Raw genomic sequence first — 15,168 nt, forward strand, 5'->3', positions numbered from 1 at the left:
AGGCTCTGGAGATAGGACTTAAAATGGAACCATTATTGAAATTAGCATAGCGCTTTCTTGGGGGAAAACAGTACTCATTCTGATGCTTAATTCAGTTTCTTAAGAATTTGTGTGTACAGAAAAAAAGAATAGAAGGACATAAACTGAAGTATTAATTGGCATCTTTGGTGATTTAGTTTTCTTCTTTGTAATTTTCTCTATTTTCCTAATTTTCTACAGTGAACATATCATTTAAAATCAGGGAAAAGGGAAGACACAGTCTCGTTACTTTCTGATCATGTTTGTTACATGTTCAAGTGTCGGCAGAGGCAGCTCCTGGCTTGTGAGCAGGTGTCACGGGGAGAGCAGAGGGTCACTTTCCTGAATCCAAAGCCGCTGATGGAGCCAGATACAGTGCTTAAGCCTGTTTCTCTAAATAGGCTTAAGCTGTTTTTAATAATGTGCTTCAGAGGTTTATCCCTTTCAAGCAGTAGTTTAGTAAAAGAGAATAAATCGGTTCTAATTCTTTTGTGAATTTAAAAACATTTTATTTCCATTTGTCAAACAGAAGTGGAATGCGATATAAAAGTGTACGCTTCTTTTCCTAATATTTCTCATGGGGTACTGCCTCAAATAACAGTTTCTAAAATGCAAATAGTATGTCATGATTTAAAAATATCAGTCAAAAATGGGAACAACAACTCTGTATAACTTGAAATACCTTAGTTGTGGTTATGGTAAGTTTGGTCATCTTATCACATGGGTGGAAAAGAAAGTATTTTGTGGGGAGAGGAAGAGGATGTAAAGAAAACTTAAAATCTGGGAAAACTTGAACTTCTTGAGATGAAAGCAAATAATTGCTGCTTTAAAGAAATAAAAGCTGAAATAGGAACACAGAAAACGTATAGCAGGTTGTCTAAGGCATTTTGGGGGTGTGGTCATGGAAACTCTTAATATTGTGTGCAGTGTGTATCAATTTGAAGTAAAACCTTCTGTTTAGCTAATGCTCACAGCCCGTGTCTGACAGTCAGATCAGGCTGTCAGCGGGTGTCTCAGCCTCCCCTCTGTGTGCTGGACCGAGAGCTGTGGAAGGGCGAAGAGCCCTCCGCCACTGCCTCTGTCTGCAAGGAGTTGATAATGCAGTGTAGGATGGCAGATGGACTCCAGACAGGTATTTACTCTAGCACAGTAAGGACCACAAGGCAGACGGCACTGAGGGAGCTATAGTCAGCTAGAGAAGTTCCCCAGAGGAGGGGGACGATGTTTGTAATGCTGACAGGAGGTAAAGATTGAATCTTTGAAATGTTTTTTTATTATTTTTCCATTGAAAATCCTTTCAAGAAATGATTTAAAACCTGAGCATTTTAGCTCCAAATTTCCTGTCCTAATTAGATCTATCTCAGCGGTTCTCAGTTGGAGGCAACTTTGCCCTTGGAGGGGACATTGGGCAGTGCTATATAGGCATTTGGTGGTACAGACAGGGATGCACAGGACCCTTCCCTGCCTCGCCCCTGGTCCACATACGCACAAAAAGCCTCACATGTTAATAGTGCTGAATTTGAGAAACCCTTGTCCACGTGTACTTGAGGGACAGTGATGGGACACAGATAACCACCTGTGTCTGCCACTAGTTTTATATGACTCATGCCTCCAGGAGTCATGGGGACTGGGCTGGGGTAAGTAAATGAGAGGCAATGAAGTGGCATATGATTCAGTCCTGTGCTGTTCAGCTTAGTTCAGTTGAAATCAGTCTAAACCAGGGACATCAAGAAGGATTACTGACAAATAAGAACTATATGTGAATAAAAAGACATCTTTTTGCATTTGACCCAAGTTTATGTCATGTTCAGTATTTGTACATTAAGCATTGAATGTCTATTTACTCTACATGGTACCTCAGGCTGAATGGAAATTAATTAAAATCAGAGAGTTGTGGATTTCAGATTCAGGTTCTAGCTATATGACTTTGGACAAGTTAGGTAATCTCTCTTCAGTTATTGTCTACTCTGTAAAAGAAGATAAAGAAGATAAATGTTGCTTTCTGTTTGTGTGTATTTGTGTATAGAAGGCACATTTTGGTGGTTTTGAGGGTTAAAGAAGCAATGTATGTTCAGTACTTAGAATGTTTACTTTGCACATATTTAGCCCTCTTTAAATGTCGGCCATTATTTTTATTAGCACTTAACAGTGGTTCTGAAAAGTAAGCCTTGTTATACCCTCTGCATAAATGTAGAAACTGAGGTACAGAGAGGGTTAACTTGTATAAGACCACACAGTAAACAGTAGACCTGGGATTCAAATCCATGCCTTTATTTGTCTCCAAATTCATATGCTTCTTATGTTGCCTAAATAAAATAGTGGGGAAAAGCAGGAAAATTAGAAGGAAAAGAAGACTTTCTTTAGAACCACTTTTCACCTTTCCCCATCCTAAAGTTTCCCTTTTTGCCTAAGTTTTTCATTCTCTTAATGTCTCACGGAATATACATCAAAATTGCTATGTGAAATACATTTTATGTTTCTAATTACAGCGTGCCTTTATATCTGTAAAGAGATACCCAAATAATTTCATATTTTCAAGTGTTCTTGAAGCTTCTTATTAAAAATAAATTAAATAAAAGCTCCTCTGCAAGGCTTGAGAATTTCCCACCTCTGATCTTTATTCTAGAGGCTATAGTTTTGTTTGTGACACTTCCTGGAAGAATTCTATGCAAATGACCAGCACCACGAGATTTTTTCATACTACCATCTTTTTCATGTATTATTCCACTGCTGCCAACTTACTAGTCTGCTGAAAATGAACTGGTGTTTTTAGGACCACGGTTTAGTATACCTACTACTCCTTCTAGAATAATTTATTGTATATCACTTAACAGCCTCCCCTTTCTGCAGCTCTGAAGTTCTGGAAGAATCAGTTGAGGAGGTAGATTACTTTATTCCTTCCTACTCCTTCCTAGTCTCCTATTTTGTGGCATCAATAAAACCAGAGATGCTAAAGCCAATTTCAACAACTGTCTGCTAATAGAGATGACATTTCCATGCCCTGAATCCTGGGGAGAAAAATCTGGCAAAGAAGAAAAGATTTATGTAATTCTTTTCTATGAGAAGAATAGTTTTACAGTGGGTACACGTGGGCAGAATTTTGCTAAACATTGAACTGGGGAAAGTGGATAGTTTCTTTAAAACCATAGGTGTATAAAATATCCAGGTTTTTAGAGCAACATTAATGTGCAAGCAGTCTGCTTTGGATAAACAAAAATGGATTGCTTTTCTAATTGTGAAAATTTATATGTCTCTAACCTCTTTAAGCTATAAGCTGTGGAACATAGTGAACTCAAGTTAGTTGAGTTTATAAGAAAAATACCGAGCAAGAGTTCTTCCACCTCATTATGATTCGCCTGACACTTGATTATAGACTCATAGTCATTTGTGAGCCTTAAAAGGATTCTGGAATTTAAGGTTATTATTTTTCTCTTTATTAAGTAAGTAAAAAATTAAAAAAAATTTTTTTATTGTGAGGAGAGTATAGCTCAAGTGGTAGAGCGCATGCTTAGCATACACAAGGTCCTGGGTTCAAACCCCAGTACCTCCTTCAAAAATAAATAAAATAAGCAAACCAAATTACCTCCCCCCTAAAAATAAATAAAAATAAATAAATTTTTAAAGATTTTATTGAAGTACAGTCAGTTACTATGTGTCAGTTTCTGGTGTACAGCACAATGTCCCAGTCATACATATACATACACATACTTGTCTTCATATTCTTTTTCATTAAAGGTTATTATAAGATATTGAATATAGTTCCCTGTGCTATACAGAAGAAACTTTTTGAAAATCTATTTTTATATATAGTGACTAACATTTTCAAATCTCAAACTCCCAAATTTATCCCTTCCCACCCCTTTTCCCCCAAAACCATTAGATTGTTTCTACTGTGTAAGTCTGTTTCTGTTTTGTAGATGAGTTCATTAGTGTCCTCTTTTTTAATTTTTTTTTTAGATTCCACATATGAATGATATATAGTATTTTTCTTTCTCTTTCTGGCTTACTTCACTTGGAATGATGATCTCTAGGTCCATCCACATTGCTGCAAATGGCATTATTTTGTTCTTTTTTATGGCTAAGTAGTATTCCATTGTATAAATATACCACAACTTCTTTATCCAGTCATCTGTTGATGGACATTTAGGTTGCTTCCATGTCTTGGCTATGTTATGTAGTGCTGCTGTGAACATTGGGGTGCATGCATCTTTTTGAATTAGTTCCCTCCAGATATATGCCCAGGAATGGGATTGCTGGATCATATGGTAAGTCTGTTTTTAGTTTTTTGAGGTATCGCCATACTGTTTTCCATAATGGCTGCACTAAACTACATTCCCACCAACAGTGTAGGAGAGTTCCCTTCTCCCCACACTCTCTCCAGCATCTATCGTTTGTGGACTTTTGAATGATGGCCTTCTGACTGGTGTGAGGTGATACCTCATTGTAGTTTTGATTTGCATTTCTCTGATAATTAGCGATATTGAGCGTTTTTTCATGTGCCTGTTGGCCATTTGTATGCCTTCATTGGACAATTGCTTGTTTAGATATTCTGCCCATTTTTGGACTGGGTTGTTTGTTTCTTTGTTAAGTTGCATGAGCTGTTTATACATTCTGAAAATTAAACCTTTGTCAGTCACATCATTTGCAAATATTTTCTCCCATTCTGTAGGTTGTTGTTTTGTTTTGCTTTAGGTTTCCTTTGCTGTGCAAAAGCGTATAAGTTTAATTAGATCCCATTTGTTAATTTTTGCTCTTATTTCTATTGCCTGGGTAGACTGTCCTAGGAGAACATTGCTAAGATTTATGTCAGAGAATCTTTTGCCTATGTTTTCTTCTAGGAGATTCATTGTGTTTTGTCTTATGTTTAAGTCTAAGCCATTTTGAGTTTATTTTTGTGTATGGAATGAGGGACTGTTCTAACTGCATTGATTTACATGGCAGCTGTCCAGTTTTCCCAACACCACTTGCTGAAGAGACTGTCTTTTCTCCATTGTATATTCTTGCCTCCTCTGTCAAAGATTAATTGACCATAGGGGTGTGGGTTTATTTCTGGGCTCTCTATTCTGTTCCATTTATCCATATGTCTGTTTTTATGCCAATACTACGCTGTTTTCATTGCTGTAGCTCTGTCGTATTGTCTGATGTCTGGGACGGTTATTCCTCCAGCTTCGTTCTTTTTCTTCAGTAATGCTTTGGCAATTCTGGATCTTTTGTGATTCTGTTTAACTTTCAGGATTATTTGTTCTAGTTCTGTGAAAAATGTCTTGAGTAATTTAACAGGAATCGCATTAAATCTGTAGATTGCCTCAGGCAGTATGACCATTTTAACAATATTAATTCTTCCCATCCAGGAACATGGGATATCTTTCCATTTCTTTAAGTCATCTTTAATTTTCTTAGTGAATGTTTTATAGTTCTCCTTGTATAAGTCCTTCACCTCCTTGGTCAGATTTATTCCTAAATATTTTATTGTTTTGAATGAGATTTTAAAAGGGATTGTTTATTTACTTTCTTTTCCTGCTATTTCATTTTTAGTGTAAAGAAATGCAACTGACTTCTCTATGTTAATCTTGTATTCTGCTATTTTGCTGAATTCTTTTATCAGCTCTAGTAGCTTTTGTGTGGAGCTTTTAGGGTTTTCTATATATAGTATCATGTCATCTGCATGTAGTGACAATTTTACCTCTTCTCTTCCAATATGAATCCCTTTTATTTCTTTTTCTTGCCTGATTGCTGTGGCTAGGACTTCCAAGACTATGTTGAATAAAAATGGTGAGAGTGGTCATCCTTGTCTTGTTCCAGATTTTAGTGAGAAGGCTTTGAGTTTTTCACCATTGAGTATTACACTAGCTGTGGGTTTGTCATCAGTAGCTTTTGTGATGTTGAGATATGTTCCCTTTATACCTAATTTGGTAAGAGTTTTTATCATAAATGGATGTTGAATTTTATCAAATGCTTTTTCTGCATCTATTGGGATGATGATCATGTGATTTTTGTCCCTTCTTTTGTTGATGTGGTGTGTCACATTGATTGATTTGCATATGTTGAACCATCCTTGTGTCCCTGGGATGAATGCAACTTGATCATGGTGTATGATCTTTTTTATATGCTTTTGGATTCTGTTTGCTAATATTTTGTTGAGGATTTTTGCTTCCATATTCATCAGTGATACTGGCCTGTGATTTTCTTTTTTGGCAGTGTCTTTTCCTGGTTTTGGTATCAGGGTGATGGTGGCTTCATAGAATGAGTTTAGGAGTACTCCTTCCTTTTCAGTCTTTTGAAAGAGTTGAGAAGGATCGATATGAATTCTTTGTATGTTTGGTAGAATTCCCCAGTGAAGCCATCTGGTCCTGGATCTTTGTTTGCCAGGAGGTCTTTTTAAATTGCTGATTCTCTTTCATTTCTAGTGATCTGTCTGTTCAAGTGGTCTATTTTTTCTTGATTCAGCCTTGGTGGACTATTTGTTTCCAGAAGCTTGTCCATTTCCTCTACGTTGTCATTTGTCTTCATATAGTTGTTCATAGTACTGTCATGGTTTTTTTGTATTTCTGTGATATTGATTGTAATTTCTCCATTTTCCTTTCTTATTTTGTTTGTGTTCTCTCTTTTTTCTTCTTGGTGAGCCTGGCCAGAGATTTGTCAACTTTGTTTACTCTTTCAAAAAACCAGCTGTTGATTTGATTGATTTTTCTATTGTAATCTCTATTTAATTTATTTCCTCCCTGATCTTTATTGTTTCCTTCCTTCTGCTGACTAGGTTTGGTTTGCTCTTTTTCTAATTCTTTTAGGTGATAGGTTAGGTTGTTTACTTGAGTTTGTTCTTGCTTTTTGAGGAAAGCCTGTATCGCTATGAACCTCCCTCTTAGGACTGCTTTTGCTGCATCCCATAAATTTTGTGTGGTTGTGTTTTCATTGTCATTTGTCTCAAAGTATTTTTTAATTTCTTCTTTGATTTCATCATTGACCCGTTTTTTTTTTTTTTTTTTTTTTTTTTTTTTTTTTTTAGTAGTATGTTTTTAATCTCCATACTGTGGTTTTTTTTCTCCATTGTTTTTCTGTGGTTGATTTCTGGTTTCATGGCATTATGGTCAGAAAAGATGCTTGAAATAATTTCTGTCCTCTTAAATTTGTTGAGGCTTCTTTTGTGCCTAAGTACATGATCTATCCTAGAGAATGTTCCATGTGCACTTGAAAAGAAAGTATATTTTGTTTTTGAGGGGTGTAATGTCCTAAAAATATAAACCAAGTCAAGCTGTTCTGTTGTGTCGTTTGGTTTCTCCGTTGCCTTATTGATTTTCTGTCTGGAAGATCTCTCCAATGATGTTAATGGGGTGTTAAAGTCTCCTACTATGATTGTGTTCCCATCGATTTCTTTTATGTCTGTTAGTATTTTCATTATGTATTTAGGTGCTCCTGTATTGGGTGCATATATGTTAATGAATGTAACATCCTTATCTTATATTGTTCCTTTAATCATTATATAGTGTCCTTTATCTTTCTTTATGACCTTTGTTTTATTAAAGTCTGTTTTGTCTGAAATCAGTATTGCTACTCCTGCTTTCTTGTCATTTCCATTTACATGAAATTTTTTTCCATCCTCTCACTTTCAGTCTATGTGTGTCCTTCACACTAAAGTGGGTCTCTTGTAGGCAGCATATTGTAGTTTCTTGTTTTATTATCTAACCTGCCGCTCTGTCTTTTGATTGGAGCATTTAGTCCTTTGATATTTGTAGTAATTATTGATAGATGTATGTTTATTGCCATTTTGAACTTAGTTTTCCAGTTGATTTGTATTTCCTCTTTGTTCCTTTCAGTTTCTTTTTGTGGTTTGATAATTTTCATTTGTATTATCTTGGTTTCTTTTCAGATTTTGTGACCCTATTATATGCTTTTGATTTGTGGTTGCCCTGTTTTTCAAGTATATTAACCTATTACTATATCTGATTGCTTTAAACTGAAAATTATATAAGCTCAAACACAACCTAAAAAGAACAAAAAAAGAAAAAAAATCTGTATTTTCTTGCTCCCCTCTCCCACCTTTAATGATTTCGATGTCTTCTTTTACATCTTCACGTTTATTCTGTTGCAGCTCATTGTAGATATCGCACTTCAGTTATGATTTTCTCCCTACTCTAGTGTCCTGCTTCTTTTCTATTTAGAGTAGACCTTTCAGGACTTCTTTTAGCATGGGTTTAGTATTGCTGATTCTTTCAGTTTTTGCTTGTCTATGAAATTCTTTATCTCTCCTTCTATTCTAAAGGATGGCCTTGCTGGATAGAGTATCCTAGGTTGCAGCTTTTTCTCATTCAGGACTTTGAATATATCTTGGCACTTCCTTCTGGCCTGCAGTGTTTGTGTTGAGAAATCAACTGAAGCCTTATGGGGGTTCCCTTGTAACTAACTCTTTGTTTTACTCTTGCTGCCTTTAGAATCATTTAACTTTAACCTTGGCCATCTCAGTTATAATATGTGTTGGTCTAGGTCTATTTGGGTTTTCCTTGGGGATCCTCTGTGCTTCCTGTACTTGGATATCTGAGTCCTTCTTTAGGTTTGGGAAGTTTTCAATCATGATTTCTTCAAATACCTTTTCAATCCCCTTTTCTCTTTCTTCTCCTTCTGGGACCCCTATTATGTGTCGCTTGGGATGCTTTGTATTACCCCATAGGTCCCTTATCTTGCTTTCATTAGTTTTCACTTGCTTTTCTGTCTGTTGTTCTTATTGAGTGATTCCTGTTATCCTGTCTTCTAAGTCACTTATTCATCCCTCTGCATTATCTAGTCTGCTTTTGACTGCCTTTAGCATGGCTCTTATCTCAGCTGTTGAGTTTCCTGTTTCTAATTGGCTACTCTTTATAGTTTCTGTTTCCTTTTCATAGTATTCTGCATGTTTATAGTCTTTTTTCCTTCAGTGCTTTTATCATCGCCTTTTTGATGTCATGATCTAGTAGACTGTCAAGGTCTATTTCATTGATCATTCTTTCAGGGGACTTCTCTTGTTCTTTTAATTGGGAGAAGTTCCTCTGTTTCTTCATTTTATTTATATATCTCTGGCACTATAGATTATGGAGTATCAGTTACCTGCTGTAGTCTTGAAGGGCTGTTTTTTGTTTTTCTTTTTAAAGAGGTTGCATTCCTGTGTAGACTGTGTGCCTCTAATTTTGTCACGAGGTCTGTTTTTAGTATGGATGGTTGCCACATCTTTCTTCCGTGCGTGTTGGCTGTTATCCCTTTGCTTGGGGTCGTGGCTGGTGATGCAGTCAGAGCCTGCCCTGGTTGTTGAGTGGGGCCTCGTTTTTGTCCTATGGTTGTCACAACCCTGGCAGGGGCTGGGTCTGTCCCCCTTTTGTTGGAATGGAGGCTTCCAGACTTGTTTCTGAGCTGCGGTGTGTGGCAGGTGAGGTTGGAGTGCTTCACCTACTCTGTTGACGCCCTTGTCCCCGCTTTAGCTGTTGGAATGTCAGTACTCTTACTCCGGTGTCCCCCAGCCTCTCTGCCCTCAGAGCTACCGGTGCAGGTCCCTGGACTTCTGGGCCACACACCTGAATCGTGGCAAGCTATCGGGTCAGGGTCGCCCCTGGTGCCAAACGCTGTTCCTGCACTCACCACCACTATGCCAGCTCCTGTCATTTGTCTTAGAGGCCTGGACTCGCAGACCCCTCCCCCCAGACCTGTAGCAGCTGTCAGTGCCGTCCCCAGCGCCACGTCCGCGTAGGCTAGGCAGGCCTGCTGAAGATGCTGCACCAGCCCTCCCCCCAGCTCTGTGCCAGGACTCCTCCCCTTGCTCTATAGTCTTAGATGCCTGGGTCCACAAAGGCACCCTCGGAGCAAATTGGTCCCCTCTGCCTGGGGCTGGGGCTGTAAACAAATCTCAGTCCCACCTATGAAATTGCCAAGCCCCTGGGTTCGGATTCAGGCTTCAACCCCACCTCCTACCTGGGAGCTGTGCACCAGCGAATCTGGTGGCTGTGGACGAGCCCTGCCTCTCTCCCGCGATGGTATTGCGGGCCTGCGGAGACAGTGGCTATGGCGCAGCCGCGTTGTGTCCCTCCCCACAGCGCACACCAGCAGTGATGGTTTTTTATTTTAATGGGGGACCCAGGCCGTTCTATTCGGTATACACTCCCAGCCACGGCCCACAGCACACTCCAGCCCCTTGAGGCTGCCTCTGCGCAGTTGGCCCCAGCCCTCCCCCTGGCTCAGGCAGCCAGTCCTGGGCCACCCCTGCCGGCCTGCGTCTAGGGCTGGGGATCCCAGGGACCCTCTGTGCCGGTTTCTCTCAGTTCTGTCGGCCAAGAGGCTGCTGTGCACTCCTCCCCATCAGAGGTTCCCCCTACCCCACCGCTGATCCCTCCATTGGAGAGGGGGCGTCCCAGCATCAGAGCGCTATTCCTCCTTGGCCATTCCTCCCCGTGGGACAGATCACACACTAATTTTCTTTTTCCTCTTTTTAAATTTCTTTTACCAGAATTTGTGAGGAATTCTGTCTTTTGAGGAAGGCAATGTTCTGTCAAAGTTCAGGAGGTGTTCTGAGTGGATGCGTGGGTCCATGGATGTCTCGGTGTATTCGTGGGAGAGGGTGAGCTACAAGCATCCTTGGCTGCTCTCCTATTAAATAATTATTTAAAAATACCCATGCCCAGCTAATTCAGAGTTAACTGTCAAGAGAGGCTAAAGGATGCCACTTTCCTTCATAAAATCGCCAACATCTAGAGCAGGAAAGACCTTAACAACCATGATTAGCAACCCTCTTTTTTTGTTTTTTAAACAGATCAGAAAACAGAGGCACATTGACTTGTTCAAGATCACATGGGGAGGCAGAACCAGGAATGGAATCCAGGCTTTCTGACCACTAGATCAGTTCTCTTCCCTTTATTCAGACTTTTCTGTCGTTTTATTCATTATTAGAGTTGGGGCATTCCTGTTTTTTAAATTGTGGTAAAATACACAGCATTTAATCATTAAATGTTTAGAAGTCTCTTTAAGTAGGCAAACTCATGAGCGTGGAACAAAAGTCAACAGGCACACAGAGCTTTCTGGCACACAGTGACGAGCCCGGCACCCTCTCCCTCCTGTCACCCCGGACCCCGTCCTTGGAGGCAGCCGCTGTAAAGAAGGAGACATTGTGAATAGGCCATTTTGGTCTAATAACGTGCCTAAACTGACATTGTATTGTGTCACTCTTCAGGGATTGTGGTTTGGCCTGCCAGACTGAGGTTGTGCCCAACAAAGCAAAAACACAAGCCATGGAGTTAGAATACTGGAGAGATTTGTGAATTGATCTGAAAATTCCCCAAACTCCAACTTACTTCCAGCAATAGAAGTGAGGGCTCTCTTGGATCAGCACTCTTACTCAGACAATGCCTTTCGTACAAAGAGCCTAAAGTATTTTATAAAAGCTCTCGTAAAACCCCCGAGTGTGGCATAACTGCTCTGCATTAAAGTCTGTAGCACTCTGGCCGAAGAGAAAGAATTATGATGGTGTTTGAATAAACACCCCAAGGCTCTGAAACCATCCATCAGTGTGGAACACCACATGGATCTGCTTCTCTCTGCCTCCACGGCCCACCTTGATGAACCCTTAGTGCCTGGTCCTTGGGTGGGCCACACCCAGGCATGGGGCCTGGTGAGTTCCTCCCAGTGTACGCAAGTTGGATGAGGCGCGAAGGGGGCTCCAGGAATCCACGTGCACATTTGGCCTCGCTGCCACTGCTGAGGTTGCGGGGCCGGAAAGAGCAGCAGGGCGGCAGCAGGCTCTCAGTACTGCCCAGCACTCGGTATCCTTGAAGCCCAGGTCCTGACTTGGGCTGAGAGCCGCGTGTGGTCAGTAGGCGAGGTGACGGCCCATGTGGTGAGAGGTGAGCCCGGAAATGCCGCAGGCCTTGACCCCGCAAGCCACAGTCGGGGCTTCCTCCCAGTTCAGGAGGAGAATCTCTCCAAGAGAAAGGGAGGCTGAGGAGACTACAAGTGGCTCTCTTTCTGTGATTCTCCGGGGGACTGGCTGACATTGGGTGTCACCCGCAGGGGAGAGGATGTGGGACATCTGCAGGTTGTTTCAAGAGAGATGCGAACAGGTTCAGTTGTCTTTTTGAGAGAGCAGTTCTTTGATTTCTGTACTTTAGACTCTTGAATTGGGGGTTTCACGTTCTGCCCTAAGGCAGTGCTTTCTTCGTTTGTTTTTCCAACTTTCCTGATCCTAAGGACTCTCCTGGAGTACTTGCTGCAATTCAGATTCCTTGGCCTCTGTCCCAGAGGTTTTGCCTCAGTCTGAAGGAGGGTTCTTGATTCCTGGGGTAGTTTTAGTAAGTGTCTAGGTGATTCAGGTCAGGGCTGGCTGCTTACACCGTCATCCGTTCTAGACGTTTCGCTCTAGATTTGTATTATAAATACAAATATAAAAAGTGTTGGGAACCTTAACTGCCAGTGGCCTATTCATATATAAAGCGTTTTTTCAAAAAAAAAAAAAAAGGTGAATGTTCATTTTCACCTGATAATAATGCCTTAGCAGTGATTCTTTTTAATGTTTTTTAATTGTTTGAAACACTGAAATATTAGTTCATAGTGACTACTAAAACATCAGTTCTGTTCATCTTTGCAAACAGAACCACTGAGTGGCCTTTTGTGTGTTGTAATGGCCCTGCCGTGTATTCGACCTGGACTAATGCTCTGTGATTTAAAAATTATTCAGAATTTAGAGAGTATGGTGATAGATAGTAATTTTATTTATAGACTTTTATAATGAGGAAGTAGCCATTATTTCCTCATCACAGTTGTGTTAGTTTACAATGTAAATAAAAAATTTCAGTGATTGTATTTCTTCTTTTCAGATAGGAACCAAGGCTTTAGCCTTCTCAGCTCATTGGCTGGAGCAAACCATAGCCTTGGACCAGTGGAGCCCTGCCACTCGGAGGTGAGGATTTTTCCTGGATCTTTTCTCTGCTTTGGCTTTCATTTCTACTCATCACTGTGAATCTGCACCATTTACCTTCTTTCCCTTTCCATTTAAGAGGTGGCAAAGAATATTAGAAATAGATAAAAGGAGAACCTAAAACAGCCGTCTTCTGCTTGCTACCTGTTGAGAGCAGGCTAGTCCAGCATTAAAGCAGTAAGCCCTTTTGAGATGTTTGCAGTTTGGGCTGTTCTGTGTGTTTTTGCTGAAGTGCTTTAAAAATGTGCTGGGATATCCTTGAGGTATAAAATTGCCTCCAGATCTTTAAAGTAAAATTAATGGTTCTTTTGAAGTACTTCCTGTGTACTGTACAAATCTGAAGCAAGGTCCTTGCCCTTAATGAGTTTAACAGGCCGATTTCAGCCCTCTGTCCTCGGGACCTGGGTCCAGGTTTGCCCTAGTCGGCAGGCTGCAACCACGAGCACATCGTGCACACTGGGCCACGGGGTCTTTCCAGGACCTTCTTCCTCAGTCTCTGAGCTGTTTGTGATCGGATCTTCTACATTCTCAGATTTTGACTAAAACAGGGTCTTAGACAAAACAAACAATATGTTTTAATAGTCAATAGCAAAATCATAACACTTTCTGATTTTTCCTTGAGCAAAAAGACTCCTGAGTTTGTGACTTTTTAGCCTTTTTTTTTTTTTTAATGTGACCTTGACCCTTCCCCCACCTCTCCTGGTCTCTAGCTCCTATTTCCTGTTTCTCTAAAGCTAACCAGCAAGTGGAAGAGTGAGCCTTTTGGGTTTAGTTCTGGAGCAGCCTCCTGTTCAGTTGTTGCTTGTGTGTGTGTTCTTCAGCAGCAGCCCCGTTTGCCGGCGGCAGATAGGACCGACTCCCTCTTGGATCACCCAGGTGGCGCGTCTAACACGGGAGACACTCAGGCCGACAGCGTTGTGGGTACGTTCCTCCTCTGGCTGCCAAGTGGCAGCTCTGTGGAACTTGCAGTAGCCAGTGTGTCGGGGCATAAATCACCCAGAGGGGAACTGACTTTAAGTGAGGACTGGGGAAGAAACTCGACAGTGCACTCCACGTGAGCGTGAGCCTTGAGGACGGCTGTCAGAGAACGGAGGGAGACTAAATGCATTGCAGATCTGTGGGTGCCATTTGCTCCCTGATTCTCTTAGCAGGATCTTGATTCAGATCCTCTCAGCAAAAACAGACAGAACCAGGGAGTGAAACAGATTTATATCTCCATCTTCCAGTTTTTTTCGCAGTATTTCACAGTAGTCAGAACTGATGGTAACAAGAATAATACAGGGGGAGGGTATAGCTCAGTGGCAGAGTGTATGCCCAGCATGCACAGGGTCCTAGGTTCAATCCCCAGTACCTCCATTAAAAATAAGCAAAGAAACCTAAGTACCCCCATCCCAAAAAACAAACTAAAAAATAAAATTAAAAATTAAAAAGAAAAAGAATGATACAGCTTTATAAGCCCTCTCATGTCCTTTTAAAGTTCTTTTATGTCCACATTCTCATTTGGTAATAAAGGTTGGCAGTGAAGTTCTTTTACAGAGATGAAGGTGAGGCCCAGAGCAGTTTAATAACTTGCCAAAGGGCATCTAACAAGAAAGTCCTGGGATGGAAACTGGAATTGAGTTTGCTGTCCAAAAGCCAGAAAGCCAAGGGGCTTAACTGACAGTAACGATAAACGTTCTTTTGTCGGGGAACTACCGACATCTCTGCATTCTCTTTATACTGCAGAGGGCCCGCGTGCAGTAACGAATTTCTAAAGCGTTCTTTTTCTGTTTATAAGATAATCCATGTAGAAAACTCAAGTAGGTGGTTATGGAAACAATAAGAGGCATAAATTACATGGAGTCTTTTTTCTTCCCAGTTTATTCAGCCTTGTCCTCTCAATGGACTCCTTCCTATTATTAGCTTTGAAACCTGCTAAGGTCTCTGCCGTGAAAACAAACCACTGAGCAGCTGAAGGTGGTGGGGAGGATAAGAACGAACTCGGAGACCTTGGGGAAATGGTATTCTGACCGGATACCACGAGGCCGAGAACAGCACGAACTGAACAGAAAAACTGCCCTCTACTTAGTCAGTTTGATTCTTACAGGGGTATGGATTCAAAATTCTGAAATTAAATATATTTTACATGTATTACGGTTGAAAAAATAAAGTGTAGATAAAGAGAGCTAGGTTTCTCACTGTCAGAGAAGTTACCAGTAAAGAAAGGGGGAAGCTTTGGTACTAGA

General features: G+C 40.7%; 1 protein-coding gene across 3 annotated transcripts in view; it reads left to right on the forward strand.

Moving 5' to 3' along the window:
- The window catches only part of AAGAB (alpha and gamma adaptin binding protein), a 56,893-nt gene that overhangs the window by 35,080 nt on the left and 6,645 nt on the right, over nt 1-15,168 (forward strand). For 2 of the 3 annotated variants that reach the window (XM_032480894.1, XM_032480896.1), the window contains exons 6-7: nt 12,843-12,925; nt 13,765-13,864. In XM_032480894.1, the coding sequence (XP_032336785.1) occupies nt 12,843-12,925; nt 13,765-13,864 (183 nt within the window). The remainder of the gene's footprint in view (nt 1-12,842; nt 12,926-13,764; nt 13,865-15,168) is intronic. The other variant, XM_032480895.1, reaches the window with a different exon arrangement.

This window comes from Camelus ferus, chromosome 6 (genome assembly GCF_009834535.1).
Source record: "Camelus ferus isolate YT-003-E chromosome 6, BCGSAC_Cfer_1.0, whole genome shotgun sequence".
Taxonomy (NCBI): Eukaryota; Metazoa; Chordata; class Mammalia; order Artiodactyla; family Camelidae; genus Camelus; species Camelus ferus.